The sequence below is a fragment of the Microchirus variegatus genome, assembly GCF_963457635.1.
Source record: "Microchirus variegatus genome assembly, chromosome: 17".
Classification (NCBI taxonomy): domain Eukaryota; kingdom Metazoa; phylum Chordata; class Actinopteri; order Pleuronectiformes; family Soleidae; genus Microchirus; species Microchirus variegatus.
The window spans coordinates 4,821,405-4,845,088 of record NC_139818.1 but is presented as its reverse complement, the minus strand read 5'-3'; the positions used below and the strand labels follow the sequence as shown (position 1 = coordinate 4,845,088).

General features: G+C 38.2%; 1 protein-coding gene across 1 annotated transcript; it reads right to left on the bottom strand.

The window, feature by feature from the left end:
* Window positions 1–223: 223 nt before the first annotated feature.
* Window positions 224–21,553, bottom strand: LOC310938942 (elongin-B-like). Its single transcript, XM_083903595.1, has 4 exons — window positions 21,491–21,553; window positions 20,576–20,710; window positions 10,071–10,179; window positions 224–2,082 (listed from the first exon to the last, which is right to left on the bottom strand). Exons 1-4 carry the CDS (start codon window positions 21,491–21,493, stop codon window positions 1,970–1,972), a joined length of 360 nt encoding a protein of 119 aa, XP_083759721.1. The 5' UTR covers window positions 21,494–21,553; the 3' UTR covers window positions 224–1,969.
* Between the last annotated feature and the right edge of the window lie 2,131 nt (window positions 21,554–23,684).

Below are 23,684 nucleotides of genomic sequence, written 5' to 3'. Positions count from 1 at the left end.
AGAACCTTAAGAGATGATCATTTTAAAAGGTCTTGTGAATAAACGTCTGTGCTGCCTTTACTATTGCTCCAAATATAGAATATGATTATCTAGAAGACATGTTGACAGATAACAGCATGCCAGTGCACCAGAAACCACAACAGCCTCATCCTGCTACACCCAACTGAGAAGGTAAAGTTTATTTAGAAAACTGTCCTGTGAGAACAATATGGACTAAAGGAGAAATAAAATAAAGCTGTTTTGATTTTTTTTGTTTAGATAGAGCTGCTCTAAAACAGAGTTACCAACAGAATAACAAAAAACACCATCTTAATCCCATCAGTAAAGGAATACAAATAGACACCGACACACAGGGAAAATATTTTTGCAACTAACGATTTTCAACAATCTACAATTTCATGACTATATAATTAATACACAAAGTTTTATCCTCTGTAGCAGCATTCTACGGTTGGAAACTTTGTCAATTTTTTTTCCTGCACATATGCCCATAGGAAGAAAACACCAATTTTACATCACAGCACAAAAGTTCATCCACCTCAATCAGTCTTTTCAAATTCTTTGTATTGGTACTTTGCCATTTGAAGTCCTTTGCTTGGATTAACTGAGCGACAAACACACCAAATTGTGAACTGAAAACAATGTTTTTCTCTATGGGCTTTGGTGAGGAGGTGAGCCATTTACAAGCACTACTTTCCAATTGTAAAAGGATGGTGAATTAAGCAATATAATCTTTTGCGAAGTGGCTACAGTGGATTTTCTCTTTGGGTCCCTGCTTTGTCTTAACTCAGAACAAGCCTTTGTTAAAAAAAAAACCTGAACTATCACTTCAAAATCTTAATTCATAAAGTTCAAATTAGAAAAAAAAAAAAACACCAATGACATCGCTGTCTACTATAGGCGTACGTCACTGAAAATTATGTGCCATCACAGGTTGTAAAACAAAACATGATAAAATGAATGACAGTTTAATTTAATCTAACTGCTTTGGGTTCAAGCTCCCCGTCACCCTCAACAGCTGCAGTCCGACACCTTTCTTCTACTATAAGGAATTCCCATTAAACATTGAGACAAACCTGGTCAATATAAAAAACAGTCAGCAGCATAAAAAACAAAACAGGAAAAAACTTTTAATTAAGCAAACTTACAGTTACAAGCCATATTTATGTGATTATAGGAAGGTGCCACGCATTTTTATTTAATTAATTAACAAAAATGCTCCCCCTGTGTTTTACTGTATGTCACAGACAGAATGTCCTCTGACCAAGAAGTCCCTATGGTGTCCATGAGGAACCTGCCTTTGGTCTCAGTGCATGAAACATACAACGTAGAACTGACAAGTAAAACATACTGTAGACATAAAACCATAACATCAAAAAGTAACGTATTTAACATGTAGATGTTCTTTCCTTGTATGATCTCAAATCCGAAATGTACAACAAGAGTGGGAGAAGCAGATCGAGGAAATGTTTCAGCTGAAGGGTCATCTGCTTCTGTGAAACTCGAGCCGTTATTTTCAATTTTGCTCATGCACTTTTGCCGATTCCGACACCATCCATGCATGGTACTTCTAAAGCCATGTGACACACAACTATGCTTTCAACTTCTCAAAGAAAATATTAATAATAATAATTAGAATAACACACACACACACACACACGCACACGCACACGCACACGCACAAGCACACACACACACACACACACACAAGAAAAATCAAGGAGCGGAACTGCATGTAATGTGGGAAATCGGGAAGAGTTAAAAAAAAAAAAAAAAAAAACTTTATTGAGGCCGACTGTAAGGGTGTGCTAGGATCATAGCGTGATGTAAAATGGATAGGTTTGTATACCAACATTTCTCCCCTTCCATCAACTGAAATTATGTTACATATCTTCTACCCTGCTACTTCTCCACTGCGGTAAAATCCACACACCCCCAACTTCCATCCTTTCCTCCACTTTCCTTGCTATCACTGCACTGCCTGTTCATTGGCAGTGCTACCAGAGTCCTGGGGCTTCATCACATCAGGCAGTTCTGGGGGGCTGGAGAAGGCCTCGATATGCAGTTGCTCAAACATCTCATCTGGAGGGAAGAGGAGACATTATCAGGTCAGAGTTTTACATGGTTAACATCCATATCACATAAGCCCCATTTACAATTGGAGTTAAAATGTGTTTGGATTGGAATCGGATAGCGCCTGACCACTTGTATGTATAGTTGTGAATCAGAGGTGGAAAAAGTACTACAATATTGTACTCAAGTAAAAGTACCAATACTTTGATTAAATATTACTCAAGTAGAAGTAAAAGTAGTCATCTGAAAATGTACTCAAGTAAAAGTAAAAAGTAGTTCATCTGAAAATGTACTCTAGTAAAAGCTACTTAGTTACTTTGCGTGGGGTGTGAGGGTAGTAGAAATACACTTTTGGCGTGCACCCTCAATGTTAACGCGCCAGTGCTGGTGCTAATCACATCATCATTCGTGCGGTTCAGGTAGGATTTATAAAGTAACTACTCAATACCTGAGTCAATACGTATTCATGTAAAATACAAAATCCTGATTTTAAATTGTACTTAAAAAATACAAAATACACATTGGAGCAGCATGGTGTATTTGTAGTTTCTGTGAGTGGGTTAAAATTAGGGCTGAACGATATATCGTTTTAAGACCGAAATAGCGATATCAGAAAACTCGATCCTGTGATCGTCATAGTCATGTTTTTTTTAGGGCTGTCAAAAGATTAAAATTTTTAATCAGATTAATCACAGGGTAGCTGTGGATTAATCACAATTAATCACTATTAATTACCATTCGTAAATATGCCAAAAAAAATCTAATTTTCTCTTTATATTGTTGTAGGAACGGAGAGATAAATAAAGTATGTGAAAATATAGATGTAAAGAACATTAAAATACTGTAAATAACCTATACAAACTTAGTAAAAAATAAACATTACATTGTAAAAAACCCACATTATAAGACAATATAAATAAATAGAAAAAATAAAATGCTGTAAATAACTTTAAAAAAAACCTATACATTGCACTGTAAATAACTCACATTATAAACAAAATATAAAGTATAGAAGTTAAAAACTTTTTTACTAAACCCACAGCAGGAAATTCCTCATCAGCACTTTGAAGCACTGCTTCTACTAGTTAGCGTTAGCGTCAGCTAGCATTCTGACGCTAATGTTAGCTGCTGTCTGTGTCCCCGTTAGTTAGACAGTGACTGTTAATGTTATGATTATATCATTATCTGCGCCAGTAGCGCCACTTACAACTGTGTCTTTCTTTCTTTTTTTCTTCCTCTTCTAACTTCCTGATTGATAACTCCTCTTCATTTTCCTTCAGCTTCACACAGGTTAACGTGAGGAGACATGGGGCCCCTTTAGGGAGGTTTCCGACCGAGATGTCAATGCAAATCAACCCTTGTTGAGGGTTTGAGACGGGGATGCGCCTGGTCACTGATGCATTTAGGCTCCGAGTGTCGAGAGCCCCCCTATCGGCTCGGGGCCCCAAGCAGTTGCCCGCCGCCTTGCCTGTTCATAAACTGCATGTCTACCTGTAGCGCGATGAAAGTGCGTTAATGTGTTTAAAAAATTAACGCGTTTACGCAGGATGATTAATTTGTGGAATTAACGCGTTAATTTTTTTAACACATTAACGCACTTTCATCGCGCTACGGGTAGACATGCAGTTTATGAACAGGCAAGGCGGCGGGCAACTGCTTGGGCCCCCGAGCCGATAGGGGGGCTAATTCTGACAGCCCTAGTTTTTTTGCAGTGCTCCTTTTATCACCGAAACGATGCTGTGATGACAAATGCAAAAACTTCGCCGGAACCCGCCTGCAGGGTTTCCCCCAGTGCATTATTTACTTGCCCCCCGCCAGGCTTAGTGTTGCTTGTTTAATTATTTTAAATAGATTTTTTTAATACACCATGGATTTTGCTATACTGGGGAACAAGGGCACACGCGCCCCTGTGTAATCGGTGCAGCACACGATTGTCCAGGTGAATGTCTGTCTGTCGCTCATGAGCCACGGAGCGGCACCGGCACGTCAGCGTGATTATGTAAACAAAGAAAACTTGTGTCGAATGGACAGCAGAGAACCCACAGATTCCAGCGGTACCATTTTTATCACTCAATACCAAGATTCATGGATCCAGCCCCAAAATAGGAGCAAAACAACAACTGGCTTTCAAGAAATACAAGCAGAAATGTTGTCTTACCTTTGCTGTTTATCAAAACAAGTTATTTCCACTGGAACACAACCACTTCTAATGAAGAACTACACTTTCCAGCATGCTTTGGGAACAAATCCCGGTCTGATTGATCATTACAGAGCGACATTAGATCGTTCTGATTAGAGAAGGGCGAATGTCCGCACAAATGCCTCACATGCATTCATGTCCTTTTGACTCGCTAATGAAGTGATTCACACGCATTTGGAGACCGGGTCTGATTCTACCGGTTTAGAGGTTTAGACAAGCTGTCAATCACCCTAATTGACCAAGGTAAGCTAGAGCTATGGGGCACTGCCTAACTGAAGACGCTGCAGAGTCACAGAGTTGTTATTACGCACTGCACACATCCGTGTACATTTACTCTGACACAGTGGCATCTACAGTAAAATGTCAGTGTTATCTATAGTTTGATACCAAGATAATCCACATAGAGCTTGTAACTGCAGAGATTTACTCTATTTAGTTTGGGCATTTTCATTTTCTAGGAGGGACTCCAAAAAGAGGGTCAGGGAAGAAGTGGTTAAAGGGATACTTCACTGATTTGCATGTGGCTTTGTGTTGCTAGAATAGAGGTAGTATATTTTAGAAAATGTGTTTCCCTCCCGCAGTTTTTCACTGAGCTGTATTAGTTTCAGTGTTGAAACTACAACTCTAGTTCTGCACTTTTTTGACTCACCCACAGAGGGACGAGACTTCCCAGAATGGACGAGACTTCATTCCCAGAATGTAAACACAGTGTCCGCCATCTTTGCTAAAAAGTTACTACTGGCTCTCGCTCTCTTTAATTTGGCCTTGTAAACTGAGAAGATAATGAAAGAATGTAGTTTTCAAACTGATGTGGCTGCGAGGGAAAATGCCTGCTTTTTGACGGTGCCCGTTTTGTGCCGCCGCGGGCTCTGGCTAGCAACTCTGGCCGAGTGTAGCCAGAGCCAGGTCGCAGCGGAGCCGAGCTGCACGCACTTCGGCCTGGCACTGGCCGGATCTGGAACATCTCGGACGGACGGGCAACGGGGGTAGCGGGCGCCGGCCCGGTGGATGAAGGAAACGGGATAAACAGCCGCCTCCGTATAGAGTGAGTATTTTGTTTTATATTTATTTTTACCACCATATTTATCCATGTTTATATGTAACGCCAGCTGAGCTAATGTTAGCATATTTACAGTTCATTTACATGTAAGAACAGCTACTTCTATTCGCTAACGCTATAATCATTGTTTTACAGACAGTCATATCACCTAACACCTTACCATCACTTCGTGAAGTGGATCCACAGACTGGGGAAAGACGATCGTCTTGTTTTACCTGCCTGTGTTGTTCAGAAGAACATACGCAGCTCATGAAAACAGTACTGTGTCTATGAAGACTGTTGATAATAAGTCTGTCTTTTTATGACTATTAATATTAAAAATGTAAATTCATATATGTTGTGGTTTATTTTCTAGCCCTTAGTGTTCCTCCATTACAGTATTATTAGATGAAAAGTGATTTAATTTGGAGAAAGGGTTGATAAACACTTCAGAATTAGAGCTACTTTGTTTACTGATGACAACTACATCATTTTTATTGCGTAAATCTAACTTGTCTAGTATAATAATATAACAAAATCAGTAAATATTCAGCTTCCTTCCACAAGTCTTTACTTTACACAGGTGTACAAATGCATGCAGGGTGTGAAGGTGAAAAAATAACTTTATTATTCACAAAGTAAAATGTTTTACCATCATATTCAAGAGTACAAATTAAAATAAAAAAAGAGCCAAATCTAAAAGCATGTCTAACACAATATGCAAACAAAAAATAAATAATGAAACATGTAGAGCAGTGTCAGAATCTGATGTGGGACAGCTGGAGTCACCGTGGTGAAGAGGAGCAGAGCTGGATGCTGTGAAGAGTTTCTCCAAGACTTGATTAATCCATGCTTCAACTGTAAAGGACAATGAATACAATCACACATAAAATATGAACCAAGATTTTACTTTTTTTCAGGAAAACCTTCAGAAAAACCTTTCAGCTAAATATACCAACTGGGTGAGCTGTGGACATTATACTGTTGTCTATATAGGCGTCTTGAACAAACATGAATAACAATAAAACATTTGAATAACACTGACATTATTCTCCAGCGAAAGCAAGGTGACTTTACTTTGCTAACAGATTACGTGTATATAACGTGTGTGTAATTGTCTATCAAACGTTTCGTTTACAAAGTTGTTGCTTCACTGCCGACAACTATATCACATCGAATACTATGAGCAGAAATAGAATGGCATATTATCGCCAGTCTTACCTCTCAGTTACGTCTTCCTGCAGGAACTGTAGATTGTGAACCCCGCTAGCTTCCAGGTTTTTTTTTCCGATTTCTTCACTCCAAACAAGCTTAGCATAGCTTAGCTTTCAAGCTTCAGCACCGCTCTGAATCTCTGACCGGCAAATAATGGGAACTTACTGCTTGTCCTTTCCTTGTTTTTACTGCACGTCCCGGTATAATTTAGCACAGTAGAGAACAATCCTGTGTAACCTGTAGGTCCGTTATGTATCCGCCAACTATGGCTTTTCCCCTTGGGGATTTGTGTCCGTGTGTCACGCTGTCTGCTAATGGACGCGTCTGTGTCTCTCGGGAGCAACAATGGCGGTGTGTGAAATCTCAGAGGAAGCGAGTGCTGTGCATTCTGGGAGTTGTTGTCTTTCGTGTACATGAGCGATAAATACATTTTTCTGCTTTTCTCAGCCAAGAAGGCACTTGCTTCAAATATTATTTCAAATTTATACTACATAGATGACCTAGTTTTAATAGATATCCATCTTCTAAACGGTGAAATATCCCTTTAAGTGAAAATAAATAATAGTATTTATTTAATTTCAAGAGTGTGTCTATTTGTAAGACTCTATAGTTGGTGTAAAAGTATTGTTAATAAATGTCTTACAATAACACATAATAGTCATAATTTAAAATTTCCACCCGCAAGCTGCCCAAGAGGTCCTACCACCGGGCTTAGCAGGTTTTCTGGGGGAAACCCTGTGCCTGTCTATACCCGTTTAGAGTCTGTCCAAGATCAGTTTGGAACACCAATAAAACAGTTCCAACAAGATGCGAGTACATGGTGGAGCAGCACCTATAAAATGCTGGAAAGTCTCTTTGCACAAAAGCAAAACTTGGCTGCAAACAGCGCAGGTTATGAACTCCCCGCGATATTCACTTCACAACACTCATTCACAACACTAAGATCTACTTGGATCACCTGCACTTCATGGCTTCATTCTGTCTGACCCCTATAATATAATATACTATAATTGCAATGCCTTGACTTTAGTGAGGTAAGTACACACAGTCCCAGCCATAACAACATTAGATTAAAAAAAAACAATGGTACAGAATTGTTTATAATAATAATACATTTATTTCCTGATTTTCAGTCTCGGCCAACAAATTTCACTTGCTCCCCCAGCTCCCCCAGAAAACCGTGAATAAAATCGAAATCGCAATATCTGTCAATTTTTTCCGAAAATCGTTCCTGTCCTAGTTAAAATGGTATTTATTTTTATTGGATAGCACTAAACTTTATATTTATTTTTAATTTGTGTTGTTTTATGTTTGCTGTTTAATTTGATCTGATTTTTTAAATAAAGTGTGTGGTTTGATTATATCTGTGCTTTTAATTATTTTTACGATGCAATATTGCCTTTGCTAGTCTGTCCATTAATGAACCTAAAAAGTGTTTTAGCTGCAATCTTTGCAAGAGTGAAATGGCGTGGCACGGGAGTACCACGGTGATTAACCAGCACCTAAAAAGAAAACGTGTCGGAGTCATCCGTGACAAGGAAGGGAGTAAGGAAGTAAGGACATGTAGCATTGGTCTCTCATGTTTCTCGTTTAGTGGGTTAATTTATTAATTATTCAGCTTTACAAACATGAACAGTTTATTAAACTAACGAAAGCATTAGCTGGTTAATGTGTTTGTGTGTGCCTTTTTTCTTCTATTTTCAAAGCACATACAGCTTAGGCTGTAAGTTATTAAAAACGAGTTTACATACTACTATGATGTAATAATGTAATGAGTAAGTTTCAAATGTACATTTTCTGTAGTAAGCAGGTGAGATTCAAGTGAGGTAGAACATTATGTTATTAGACAGGGTCAAAATCAACATATTAAATATACTTAAATTAGTATAAAAAATACATGTTTACTTTAACCTGTGCGAGTATGAATTAATTAATTAATATTATAAAAAATGTGTCTCGTCTGTAAATGTATGTATATCATACATTGTATGTTTTTTGTGTTATTCCAGTAAGTTTTGATTTTTTTTTATCATTTAATATTACTTTTGATAGCTCAGAGACGTTGGAGCAATAACCAGTTGTTTTTACACTTTAGTCTGCACTGTGAATTTGAAATGTTCCTTTTTTGAATAAAGGAATAAATAAATAAATTACAAATGTTTCTTTTTTTTAACCGATTCATCGAAAAAATAATCTACGGATTAATCGATTATTAAAATAATCGTAAGTTGCAGCCCTACATACATTAACTTGTTTTTATGGTCAAAAACCTCCTAGTTGCTGCAAACGAGCCGATGGAAATCCTCTTTTCTCATGCTGTTCCTCAGCTGCAATATTTCAGACTGAACTCTCACACCCAGAAGACAGAGTGTGTTGTGATTGGCCAGCCAGGGTAGAGCCTTCCCAACTGTCTTGTGATTGGCCAATACCCGGAACTGACATATTCAGAACACCCGCTCTCAGAAACGCAGCTCCCCCTCTGGAACAGTGGATGCACTGCTACTCATTATCAAAACATTGTTTTAACAGTGTTAACAGCTTCTTCACGTCTCCCCGCCGCAGTCCCTTTTATGACTCTGACGCGGAGTCAGACCCAGAGTCTGAAGACACCCATGAAACACCTCCACAACGGACGTTATTCTTCTTCTGCGGTTCAATGTACGCAACCGGATGTACCCGGACTAGTGACCGGAGCAGGAGGATCTGCTGTTCAGGAGAACCGCTGTTTACATAACCGGTCCGGGTTTTTTCAGAGATTTCACTGAGCCCGAGGTTACAATAAAACACAACATTCTCAGCAATTGCTGAACTGTTTGTTTTGAACCTTCAGGGCTTCTTAAACAAGGTAATGACGCAGATACACACTAAAAAACAGCGTTAATTGGAACTTCCGGTCGAGGTCCGCTTTAAGATATTGAAACCGTACCGTTATCATGACCCCAAAACCGTGATGCACACAGAACCATGGGAAAACTGTACCGTTGCATCCCTAGGGGATACTGGAGACACGTTTCAGGTGTAAACCCATGTGGTGAAGAACCATCTGCTCTGTTAATGTTAAAAGTCAAGACACGATATGGTTTGAAGGTATCTTCTTTCAAATTTAGATTTGTACAATCAAACGTATGCAGTCATTCTGAGAAGAGCAAAGGTTCTCTGGATGGTTTTCTGCAAAGGAAGCAGATGTGTACTCTGCAGCAAGCAAGCAACTGTCACCTCACCAGCTCCGTTTTGAGTACTTTTGTAGTGTAGTGATGTTTACCAAAATATAGTTAGCACAGTGAGTCATTGTGCTTTTCAATAGTGGACTATCAAAATAGTAATAAGTTGCAGCCCTAGTTTGCAATCGTCTCACTTTGCTTAGCACAAAGTTGCTGTTGCCGCCATCTGTCTCAATAGTGTTTCCTGATTTTCGGTTTTCAGACAATTTTTCCATCATTTTGATGCATCCCTAGTACTATATGCATGCTATGCGACCTCATAATTGGAAAAGGAAAAACAAAATCAACAAAAACTCTGGCCTCCAACTCTGGACATACATACCATTTATGCGAAAGGCCAGACCAACTGTTGCTGGGGCCTGAGGTCTGGCAATTTGGTTGGTAAATCCACAGTCACCCAGAGTTTTAATGTCCTCTAGCAACTGGTCGTCCTGTGGAACAAGAGATTAAAATGTCAACTTGAATCCAATGAAAAACTAAAAATGTGTGTCAGACGATGCTGTAATTCTCCAGCTTCCTCACACAGCCCAAAAACATGTAATATGGGGATTAGGTAAATTGGACACTCCGTGTGCATGAGTGTGTGAGAGTGGATTGTTGTCTGTCTATGTGGCCCTCTGATGGACATGCGATCTGTCAAGGGTATACCCCGCCTTTCACCTTATGTCAGCTGAGATTGGCACATCATCCACATCAGTGCTGAGCAGCAGCACTGCTCTTCCAATCCATCAAAAATCAGGAAAATAACTTGAAATCCACATGTTTGAGTTGTACTTTGGATATTTTGGTGGAAGGCCGTGTTTGGTGGCAGGCCGCAGTGTTGTTAACATACCAGCAAAATTGGATTATCTGGGTCCGTTCTGCCTTCCTAAGTACTGTTTTAATCAGCTAAAGACATGGCAACAAAGAAGCTAGGAGAAGATATGAAGGAAGTTAAGAAATCCTTGCACTTCATGACAGAGGAGCTAATCCAATCCAATCCACTTTATTTATAAAGCACTAGTTTAAACAAACTGTTTCCAAAGTGCTGCACAATAGGTAAAACAGAGATAAAAATAAAAACAGAAATAAAATAGAAAGATAAAATAGAAAATGTGACACAACAAAACAAATAGTCACATAAAAACATATAAAACACATAAAATCAATGCTCTACGTAGTGTTAAAAGCCAAAGAAAAGAGGTGGGTTTTAAGAAGAATTTTAAAATGGAACAAAGAAGTGGCCTTTCTAATATGGAGTGACAGCGCGTTCCAAAGTCTCGGGGCTGCAATCGAAAAAGCTTGGTCTCTGAGCTTGAGCCGAGCCTTAGGCACTGACAGGAGCAGCTGGTCAGCTGACCTGAGAGATCGGCTCGGCACGTAGGGCTGCAGGAGCTCAGTGAGGTAAGGTAGGGCAAGTCCATTCAGGACTTTAAAAGCAAATAAAATAATTTTAAAATGAATTCTAAAATGGATGGGCAGCCAGTGAAGTGATGCTAAAAACGGTGAGATGTGCTCATGCTTCCTCTTGCCAGTTCAAATACGTGCAGCAGCATTCTGTACCAGTTGGAGACATGCAATGGAGGACCCACTAACCCCCATAGCTAAGTAAGGTGGCAAAGCAACAGATGTGCCTATTAGAATTAATTGAAGAAGTGAAACAACTGAAGGCTGTGATCAAAGAAAAAGACAAGAAAATTGAAGAGTTTGAAAGAAGAGTAGATGATTTGGAGCAATACACAAGGATGGAAGACTTTGTGATATCTGGACTTGAGACAACTCACCGTACCTACGCACGGATTACAGCAGGGGACAAGGAGGGAGAGGATGCACCAAGAGGTGAACTCCACACACTTGAGCAGCAAGTCATCGACTTCTTCAACAACAAAGACATTCCCATAGACAGTCGAAATATAGCTGCTTGCCACACTATACCCCAACGACGGGACATCAGGCCCAACAGGCCCAACAACATCATCATTCGATTCGTGAGTAGAAAATACAAAAATGAGGTGCTGAAGCAGGCAAAACATTTGAAGGGCACAGGGGTTTATGTGAATGAGCATCTGACAAAGAGAAATGGTGAAATTGCAAGACAAGCTAGAATCCTGAAAAGGGAAAAGCGGATTCAGGACACTTGGACAAGGAACTGCGAAATAATGATACGACTAAATGGCACACCAGAACAGGCTAAAGTGATGGCCATTAGAGACATTAATGAGCTGGAACGACACAAATGTTTCGTTCCAGCGTTTTAAGAAGTTTTAAGAAGCTGTGCACGAAAAGATGATCCTGCTGTCAAGGCTCTCTGCGCTCTCTCTGATGCGCGCGTCACCGGCTTGTTCTCTCGAGTGGCTGTGCGCGTCCAATCGTGTGTGTGTGTGTGTGTGTGCGTGCAGTGCGAACGAGGTTGCTCTTAAGTTTAGGACGGTGGTGAGCGACATAATACGAGCGCTAAATGAAGACGGCATGTCACCCAGTCAGGATCACTGCACTTCACTCTGGTGGACATCTAACGAGCGCAGGTTCAAAAACCTGAGCCGTCTGGCGAGTGGTGACGCGTTCCAGCGGAGAGTGCGATTTTTTTCCTTTTTTTTGCCTGTAGTACAGTGTAGAATAGTTTACACCTCGACGTGGACCTCGACAATTGACTCTAAAGATTTGTGAAATTCCCATCCCTAGTGAACACACAGATTTTAAGTGTTTTAACTTTGAAGATCACAAGCATTATGAGTTGGAAAATTACAGTGATCCAGATATCCACTTCTACCAGAACATTGCCATGAACTGTGAATACTATTCTGAAAATGAGTTTAATTCCAATATGAAGATGGAGGGGTTTTCAGTGATTCATTTTAATAGTAGGAGTCTCTACAGTAACTTCTCCAAAATTAAAGATTACTCAACAGCTTCAACAAAAGTTTAGTATCATAGCAATTTCAGAGACCTGGTTGAGCGATGAAAAAAAACTACAGGATGGATTAGAGGGTTATGAAATGTTTTAGCAAAATAGGAGTAATAAAAGGGGAGGGGGTGTTGCCCTGTTTGTGATTACTGCCTTTAAATGCAAAGTTATTGGGGATATGACTATTGTTATTGACAATGTGATGGAATGTATATCTATTGAAATTGATGTTGAAAAATCAAAAAATACATTAATTAGTTGCATTTATAGAACACCGGGATCATGTATTGATCAATTCAATGAGAAGATTTCTGAATTATATGGAAAACAAAGATAAGACTATTCTGGTTTGTGGTGACTTCAACATTGACTTGCTGATATCTAATGATCATATGAAAACCGAAGAGTTTGTTAATATTATGTTTAGTTTGAGTTTGCATCCGTTAATCGTAAAACCTAGCAGAATAACCAAAGATGCTGCAACATTGATTGATAATATTTTTACAAATGTAACTGATGTGAAAATAGTTAGTGGATTATTAGTGACTGATGTCAGTGACCATTTGCCTGTTTTTGTTGTGTTAGAAATTAACAAAAGGCTTAAAGTGGGAACAAATACACAGACTAGTAACTAGGGCTGGGCGATAATTCGATCTCGATTCGGGATCGCGATAAAATTTTGATGGATTTCGATAATAAGCTCGGGACATATTATTCGATATGAAAAGGTAAGCGCAACAACAACAGTATCAGAGTCTTTCGGCAGCCGTCGGACACGCCCACTTCCCATAGCAGTGCCGCTAAAGTTCCAACCACAGAGAGAACGGGAAAGAAGTTGAAGAAATGAGGACAAAATGAGCGAAGACAGCGAAAATAATGGCGAACACAGCGAAGAGATTGTTGAAAAGAAAGGCAACACGACGTCAACTGTGTGGACGTGGTTTAGATACTGCAAACGCGACCATGAGCAGGCGAACCCGGTCTGTAAAATATGCCGGTGGTTGGTAGCTTGCGGGCTCAAGCTAGCACGATGTCTGCCGTTAGCATCGCTAGCGGGAGCGGCGCTGTGAAACAATAATCTATCCAGTCGTGCTTTGCAGCAATTGCCCTGTATGAAAAACTATCAAAACGGAGCAAAAATATAACGAACGCTATTAGTTATTGCTTCGGTAAAGACCCCAGGTACGAGCTCCATGGTAGAAAATACTTTTCTCAGACGGCACTGCCACAGCTTTATGATGAATGCCGTTGTAAGCCAAAAAAAACAAACTATAATTGGGTAAATGATAGAATAACTGACTGGTTTACTGCATATTGTGCAATTTTGGCTCAGATTTCGTTCTACTTTTAAAATATATCTAGAGATCTACCTTAAACTTTCAGGTAGCATTTGTGCCAGGGCCATGTTTACTGTTTTTGTACTGGAAATGTTCACTAGTTATTTAATGTGATAGACGTCATAGCGGTTTATATACAATGTTTCAATAAGTAAAAGCTTGTATTATTGTGTAAAGGGAGATGACTCATGTTAACATTACATTATTAAACTTTATTACAAAGTTTCAGTGAATCTCTTATTTCTTCAAGCTTCAGGATGTCCCTCACACTGGCTGCATCTGAAAAACTACATATCGTGATAAGAATCGAGATCGATCAATATAGAAAAACATATCGTGATAACATTTTTTTCCATATCGCCCAGCCCTACTAGTAACTTAGTTAGACTAAAATCACGAGAGGCAATTATGGCAGACCTTATGAATCATGACTGGCAAGAAGTATATGTAGACGATACTAATCAATCATATGATGCATTTTTAGATACATTCTTGTTATATTATGATCACCATTGTCCATTGAAAGAGTATAGACAAAATCCAAAAAAGAAGAGAAAACCATTGGAAGGGTTGGAAAAAGCTTGTAAAAAGAAAAACAGGCTCTATAGGGAATTTATCACATACAGAACAAAGGAAAATGAGGATAAGTACAAAACATACAAGAACAAATTGACATCTTTTATGAGACTACACAAAAAATACTATTTTGATCACTTGCTGCATAAACACAAAAATAATATTAAGGGTACCTGGAGAGTGCTCAATGATTTGATAAAAAAACGTAGTAAAAATTATTTTCCAACATATTTTGTAAATAATGACAACTCAATTATTGAAAATCCAGAGGAAATTTCTAATGGGTTTAAAGATTTTTTTTGTCAATGTAGGCCCAAATTTAGCAAGGGAAATTAGTGATGTAGACCATAATTATGATTTTGCATTCAACACTAACAACTCAATGTTTCTTGGTGGAGTTTGTGAAAGTGATGTATTAGAAGTGGTACGGAAGTTTAAGAGTAAAAAATCCACAGATGATAACACTATTGATATGTCGCTTATAAAGGAATTAATGGACTGTGTCCTGAAACCATTTACTTATATATGTAATAAATCTTTTCAAACAGGTATTTTTCCTGATATGATGAAAATGGCTAAGGTGGTACCAATCTACAGTGTGTGTACAATTATTAGGCAAGTTGTATTTTAGAGGATTAATTTTATTATTGAACAACTACAGTGCTCTTGGTTAATCCAAAATGTTAATGAACCTAAACCTGAATGTTTAAGAAAGTAAAAGTGAGGTTTTGTTTTTCTTAAGAGAATATATACATGTGCACAATTATTAGGCAACTATTAGTGTGCAGAATTATTATGCAACTAAATGAAAAAACAAACATTTTCCCATCTCACTTTTTTTTCATCTGTTAAAGTGAGAATAATAAAGCAACTCAAAATTTAAAAAATAAACATTTCTGACATGTCAAAAAAAAAAAAATCAGTGACCAATATAGCCACCCTTCTTTTCAATAAGTGTCACAAGCCTTCCATTCATGGAGCCTGTCAGTTTCTTGATCTGTTGACAATCAACTTTTTGTGCAGCAACAACCACAGCCTCCCAGACACTGTTCAGAGAGGTGTACTGTTTTCCTTCACTGTAAATCTCCCGTTTAAGCAGGGCCCACAGGTTCTCAATAGGGTTTAGGTCAGGTGAGGAAGGGGGCTATGTCATTATCTTTTCATCCTTAAGGCCTTTACTGGCTAGCCATGCAGTGGAGTACTTCGATGCATGCGATGGAGCATTGTCCTGCATAAAAATAATGGTCTTCTTGAAAGATGCCAACTTTTTCCTGTACCCCTGCTTGAAGAAAGTGTCTTCTAAAAACTTGCAGTAGGTTTGAGAGTTGACTTTGAGGCCATTTTCAACCAGAAAAGGTCCAACTAGCTCATCTTTAATAATACCAGCCCACACCAGTACCCCACCTCCACCTTGCTGGCGTCTGAGTCGAAGTGGAGCTCTGTGTCCATTACTGACCCAGCCACGTGCCCATCCATCTGGTCGTCAAGAGTCACTCTCATCTCATCAGTCCATAAAACCTTTGAAAAAAATATTTCTTGGCCCAGTCTTGACGTTTCAACTTGTTTGTTTTGTTCAGTGGTGGTCGGGTTTCAGCCTTCCTTACCTTGGCCATGTCTCTAAGCACTGAACACCTTGTGCTTCTGGGCACTCCGGGTAGGTTGCAGTTCTGGAATATGGCAGCACTGGAGGATAATGGGTTCCTGGTAGCTTCACGTTTGATTCTTCTTAAATCTTTGGCAGTTAATTTGCGTCTTTTTCTCTCAATACGTTTTCTTGCGACCCTGTTGGCTATTTGCAACAAAACGTTTGATGGTTCTGTGGTCACGCCCCAATATCTTAGCAATTTGACTTGTTAAATCTCTTTTTTGGCCCATTTTGCCTGAGGAAGAGAAGCTGCCTAATAATTATGCACACCTTGATATAGAGTGTTGATCTCTTTAGGCCACACCCTCCCTCATTACACAAATACACATCACCTGGTATGCTGAAATCCAATAAGCACTCAAGTTTATACAGCTTGAAATTGGAAAATATGCATAAAAATGATGATATGGCCAAAATACTCACTTGCCTAAAAATTGTGCACACAGTGTATAAAAATGGTGACAAGCATATATCAAATTACAGACCGTTGTCTTTGCTACCTCAGTTTTCAAAAATACTCGAAAAATTGTTTGTAAACAGACTGGATAATTTTATGGAGTTTAGGAGCTACCGATCAACATCCTTAGCAGTGATGGAATTTGTAGAAAATACAGCAACAGTTATAGATAACAAACAATATGCTTTAGGTGTTTTTGTTGATTTACGTAAAGTGCTTGATACAAATAATCATTCCTTACTACTACATAGGGCTGGGCGATATATCGATATTTACGATATATCGATATATTTTTTAAATGCGATATGGAATTAGACCCTATCGCGTATATCGATATAGTTCAAATTAGCGCTGTGATCCTTGCTCCAGACAAGCCGCTGACCGGAGCTCTCTGCATTGCTCCTCTTGCCCCGCCCCTCTTTCATGCACAGAGAGGGGAGGGGCAGGTACAGACACTCCGCTTCACATGGAGAAAGCAGCAACGTCTGCGGAGCGTGCGGAGGAGAGCGTCTGGGTTAGTAAAAGAAAAAGCAGTGGCTCAATCATTTCTAGATGGTTTGGATGCAAATCATCAGACTAGCAACAAAACCACGCTATATGTAGGGAGTGCCATAAGCACGTTGCAGCCAGTGATGGAAGCAATACGAATCGTTTTCACCACTTAAAAAACGTGGCACAAAGTGCAATATGCAGAGTGTGTGAAACTGCGCGCTGCAGAAGCCACAGGCGCAAGCCGTCCACGACCCGACAAAACTCCAGACGAGTGGTGTGCAATAACAAAAGCGGTGTCCTTTCACGTGGCCAAAGAAACGTTAATGAAAAGCTAATGAAAACGATGGACCCGAGATATGAGCTTCCCAGTCACAACTATTGTGCACGAGAAGCACTGCCGCAAATGTGACGTCAGACAGTCTTGCAAACCGGCTCTCTAACGTCACCCATTTAGCGTCGACCAGCGATATGTGGTCAAGCAGCACATGTGACAGCACTACTGTTATCAAAGTAAAATAAAAGAGGGGGAAATGTTTATAGAGTTGCTGCTCTGTTTCTTGTGCAACTGGTTGATACTGTTCAGATAAGTTAACAAAAACGAAAAGGTAATCTGAAGCTGATGTTTAAATTTTTTTTTCTTTACTCACTTTATTTTGTTGTCTCTATATATAAATGCTGCCCTTACTAGGGTTTGTCATATTTTGTTCTTTTATAAGAGAAGAAAATCTGTAATTTGATTTTCAAAAGCCATTTATAGTTGTCAAACTGAAACATTTTGATATTGTACTTTTTTCTCATATACACATATTTATTTCAGAAAAAGATTGGCCTATTTTAAAGGCTATTTTTATTTAAGATATTTTTTTTATTTAAATGTGCATCTTATGGAGCTTTGATTTTATAAAAGGCACTCCTGTTGCACAGTGTTTATGTTTTCATTTTATTATTATGAGTAGTTTTCAATAAAACTACTCATATTTGGCTTTGACTTTGACTGAACATTTCATTTCACAGCTCTCACTCTGCGGAAAAAATATCGAGATATATATCGTATATCGTTATTCAACCAAAATATAGATCGCCCAGCCCTACTACTACAGAAACTAGAGTGTTATGGAATAAGAGGTGTTACAAATAAATTGGATTAGAAGTTATTTAAATAATAGGTTTCAGTATGTAAAAATCAATAATATTGTGTCACACTTTGGAAGAATAACTTGTGGTGTGCCACATTTGGTATTGGGGCTTACGTTATTTATACTTTATTTGAATGACATTTGTACAGTATTTAATAAGATGAAATTCATTACATTTGCGGACGATACAACTTTATTTTGTTCAGGACCAGACATTAAAGAATTGCTGACAACAGTAGAAAAGGAGTTGATCATGTTAAAAGAATGGTTTGATATGAATAAGTTATCATTAAATGAAAAAGAAAAAAAATTATGGTGTTTGGTGGTGTTATGGCTAATTGTGAAATTAATTTATTCCTGAATGGAGTAAAAATTTAAAGAGTATATGATAAAAATTTCTTGGGAGTAATTTTAGATCATAAATTTAGTTGGAAGCCACATATAGAACATATTAAAAATAAATTAGCTAAATCTGTTGGTATTATTTACAAAGTAGGGGATTTGTTAAATAATAAATGTCTGCGTATATTATACTTCTCACTTATAATGCCATATATGTCATATTGTGTTGAGGTTTGGGGAAATACATGCAGGACATACATAGACCCTATAATTAAACTCCATAAAAGAGTTATTAGAATAATGAATAAAGTTTCCTATCGCGAAACCACTAATTAGTTATTTATAAAGTCTGGCATTTTAAAATTCTTAGATATCGTACATATAAACACATTAGAAATATTATTTTGAGCAAAGAATAAAAGTCTTCCCACCTGTATTAAACATTTTTTTAAACTGAGAGAAAAAAAATATAATTTAAGAGGGTTGTGCGTCTTTGAAATATGTCAAGTTAGAACTAATGATAAATATAGATGTGTTTCATTTTTGGGAGTTAAATTATGGAATGGACTTAGTGATGAACTGAAATTGTGTAGAACACTGTCCAGTTTCAAAAAAACATTGAAAGGTAAAATAATAAAGGACTACAATGTAAAATGACTGAAATGTGAAATGATAAAGAAATAAGAATTTAGAGTAAATTTTTTTTGGGGCTGTCAAAAGATTAACATTTTTAATCAGATTAATCACAGGGTAGCTGTGGATTAATCACGATTAAATACGATTAATTACCATTCGTAAATATGCCAGAAAAATTATAATTTTCTCTTTATATTGTTGTAGGAACGGAGAGATAAATAAAGTATGTGAAAATATAAATGTAAAGAACAATCAAATACTGTAAATAACTTGTAAAAACCTATACAAACGTAGTAAAAAATAAACATTACATTGTAAAGAACCCACATTATAAGACAATATAAATAAATAGAAAAAATAAAATACTGTAAATAACTTTGAAAAAACTTTTTAAAAAACTACACATTGCACTGTAAATAACTCACATTATAAACAAAATACAAAGTATAGAAGTTAAATAGTTTTCTTGGGGGAACTAAACCCACAGCAGGAGAAGCACTGCTTCTGCTAGTTAGCGTCAGCTAGCATTCTTACGCTAATGTTAGCTGCTGTCTGTGTCCCTGTTAGTTAGACAATGACTGTTAATGTTATGATTATATCATTATCTGCACCAGCAGCACCACTTACAACTGTGTGTCTTTCTTTCTTTTTTCTTCCTGATTGATAACTCCTCTTCATTTTCCTTCAGCTTCATGTACAACTTGCATAACGATAACTTCACACAGGTTAACGTGAGGAGACCTGGGGCCCCGTTAGGGAGGTTTCCTACTGAGATGTCATTGCAAATCAACCATTGTTGTTTAAGGGGGACAGGGATGCGGCTGCTCACTGATGCATTTAGGCTCCGAGTGTCGGGAGCCCCCCTATCGACTCAGGGCCCCAAGCAGTTGCCTGTCTTGCCTGTTCATAAACTGCACGTCTACCCGTAGCGTGATGAAAGTGAGAAAGTGTGTTAAAAAAATGAACGCGTTAATTCCACAAATTAATCATCCTGCGTTACCGCGTTAATTTTGACAGCCCTAGTTTTTTTTAATTTTTGTTTGTTTCTTCTTCATTGTATTTGTGATATTTTGGGTTATTTTATGGATTGTACAGGATAGGCAAAAATAAGCCTCGGCTTCAGCCTTTTTCGGTTACAGAGTTTCCTTATAATTTTGTTGTGAGCAAATGTTGACTGTAAGTCTTTGGTAATATTTGCCTATTAATTGCACATAATTTAAGTATTTTATATTGTAACCGAAATAAAACAATTCATTCATTCATTCACATGGATGGATGATGCTGTAATTCTGTTGGTCATGCGAAGTTTACCCTAAACTTACTTTGTAGAGTCGCTGGTCTTCAGGTGATCTTTTAAGTATTCCCTCAACAATACGCTTCAGCTCATAGACAGTGGTGGACTCCTTGGCATCCGTGAAGATTGTAGTCTTGTGACGCCGGATCATTAAGAACACATCCTGAAAGGAAACAAGCATAAATCAGATGTTGGGGGAAAACTATATCAGACTAAATTCAACATGTGTTCTCTCTTAAAAAATGAGCATTTGACAGAGGCCTCAGTAAAGGGTATGAAAATTCTGTAACGTATGTAATTTTATAATGCAAATTCAGATTTTGTTTTCATCTGATAAAATATCAAGAAATATATATAAAGAAATACTTTTTTTTTAGTACCTGTCGATTTGTCAAGTGTATACAATCCTTTAATTATGCATGTGTACACTAACTACTTAATACTGATTACCAATTAGTCTTAAAATTAAATAGTGTGTCGTTTCGTCACTGACAATTCACTCTTTAATGAGCTAACCTCGAACTGTGTGTAACAGCATGCAGACGTAGCTCTGAGCCAACGTTAAATTACCCAACATAAAGCTTAGTCACTTTTGTAAAATAAGCAAAGGTCTGACATGTTCTTCGAGGTCAGAATACGCAGTAAATCTGACAATTTAAGTCTAGTTAGTTTGGACGAAACAAAATGAGTTAGCTTTCTGACGCTACCTCGCTACAATCTTTTCTCATGGAAGGCGAAGCTAACACAGCAAAGTTAGCTTTAGCAACCTAGCAAACACAAACTGAACTAAACAGTCTTATGGCCGGCATTATCATCTCGTGTCACGGTATATATTTTAGACACGTTGGTCCACGTGTCAAAAGGTTAAAATAATACATATATATATATATCTCAGCAAAAAAAATATCATACACGTCTCGACAATAATGATAATTATAGTTACCATTTCAAGTGGTCAGCTAGCTAGCCAGTAGCACCAGCCCTGTGTTAAAGTCCCAGACTGCACCGCTCGCAGGAAATTGCGCAACTCAGACAAGCAGAAAGTCTGAAGTTACGGAACATACGTAACGCTGCGTATTATTTTCAGAATTTGGCGCCAGGTTGTTTCAGACTGGAAGGGTGAAAGCAGAGGCACACTTTGTTTGGACAGTGACTAATTAAGTCATGAAGACCGTGTGGCATTTCAACTGAAATACAGTCGGTGTGATAACGTCACAAAATTCTACATTTACGACTTCTGGGCTGTCACTTACGGTATGCTATTCAAAGACGTGTTAAATAGCTTTGTTACGTTGTTGTTGTGTCGACGATGCCTCGCTATCTTCTTCATTAACGTTAACCAACTTTTAAAGTGACATTTGTCAGAGCTAAGCCAGAACCGTAAACACAATTACTGGTTATTGTGTTAATAAGGGTAATGTTACAATCTGCATGTAATGTAATCTTTACATTGTATGTCACGGTTGACGTTGTGTGTGTGTTAACGATATGTGACACAGTTACAGTTAGCGGGTGTGTCCATTATCAGGCCAGAGAAACCTGAAAACTATCCATACTGTGATCTCATAGCTGTCAGTCAGGATGTCAGGAAGATGCTTAATTTGAATCACAGTAATAACACAGCTATAACTACAACACACGAAATGCAGTAATCAGAAAACAGCACGACAGTTGGACATGCTAGCTCACTCGCACTCCCAGCCAACTCTAACCAAAGGACAACACAACTGAAAACACTGTAATGTTCCTTTGGACTCCAGCCGTGTCCGCTGCGATCCACCGCCTCCGGAGGACCCGGAAGTCAAACTCTGTGAAATGAGACTGTCAAGTCTACCTCATCTTCTTCTTCTAATTACGGCAGGCGGTAGACGACGCTTGCCGGTTCGCGTGCCGTCACCAATTCTTCCCGATTCCCGAAACTGTTTTAGGTACGTTTTGTATTTGTTTTAATTGCGTTTAGTTTGGATGGAGACTTTAGATTTTGTCATCTTTTTATTATAATGAAAATAATAATAACAATAATATGCATACAGTTTACATATGAAGAACCGTCACCATAGATGCCGGCGTGTGATGTTTATCAGGTTGAAAGACCGACATGAACAGGTAAAATAAACATGGTTACGCTGTGAACTCTTAATCCTATAGTAACCATAATAAAATGTCACTTTGCAGCCATACAATCATATCATAATTGTATACAGTATAATCCGATATGTCACTGTAGATTAAACCAGCCAGATCTATATTAAGTACTTAAATCTGAGCCCTATGTTACATTTACAGCAGTAATGTAACAGTAATATAAATCCAAGCTCATCAGATATAATACAATAGGCATGTCACTGCACCAGGAGGGAGTCATTGTAGAGCTTGTATTGTAGTTTACCTACTTCACCGCAGAAATAAAACATAATCTTATATACATATATCACACGCACACATATTTGTATATATGTACATACACGCATATATTGTTTTAGTCATGAGTTGAAAAGTTTTATCAAAAAATCTAAGAAATGTGTTTAAGCTTTAAAAGTAAAATAGTAAATAGTTTTTCTTCACAGTCCAGAACTCACTATTGTAGGATCAACCTGTTTCTTCCTGTGCTGTTATGTTAAAATAATAAAATACAAGATACTATTTAACAGTGTATTTATTATCAAAAATGTAAACAATATTATAAATAATTTTTAGGGACATCTTTAATTTCTCTCCTCCACCTCTCGCTGTCGCCTCATGTCTTCCCTGCGGAGGTCAATCAGTTCACCCTTCCTGTCCCTCTTCCACCTCTGAGGTTCTGGACTGTCTGGGTCCTCATCATCGTCATCCTCCTCCACCCCACCGTCCTCCTCTTCACCCACTGCTGCAACATTGCCCTGGTCTGTCTGTCCTCATAGATGAGGTGCTGGGACAGAAGTACTCCATTACCTCCATCCCTGAGGACATCCCATGCCAATGTTGCAGCAGTGGGCTTCCCCATTCTGACACTTGCAATCCTCAGAGGATTCTTCAAGTCAACAAAAACAACAATGAAAGAAAAATTAAAAAGTATATTATTAATGCCCATGATAAACCAAATATAATGTAAAACACTGAACAGACATCAAACTGTCAGAGACATATATCAGAGACAG

What these genes read in the sequence shown, in the direction of transcription:
- LOC310938942 (XM_083903595.1), bottom strand. An exon ending in AAGACCAGCGACTCTACAAA is followed by an intron (nt 10,180 to 20,575) that starts GTAAGTTTAGGG and finishes CTTGTTCCACAG; the next exon opens with GACGACCAGTTGCTAGAGGA. An exon ending in TCTGGCCTTTCGCATAAATG is followed by an intron (nt 2,083 to 10,070) that starts GTATGTATGTCC and finishes TCTTCCCTCCAG; the next exon opens with ATGAGATGTTTGAGCAACTG.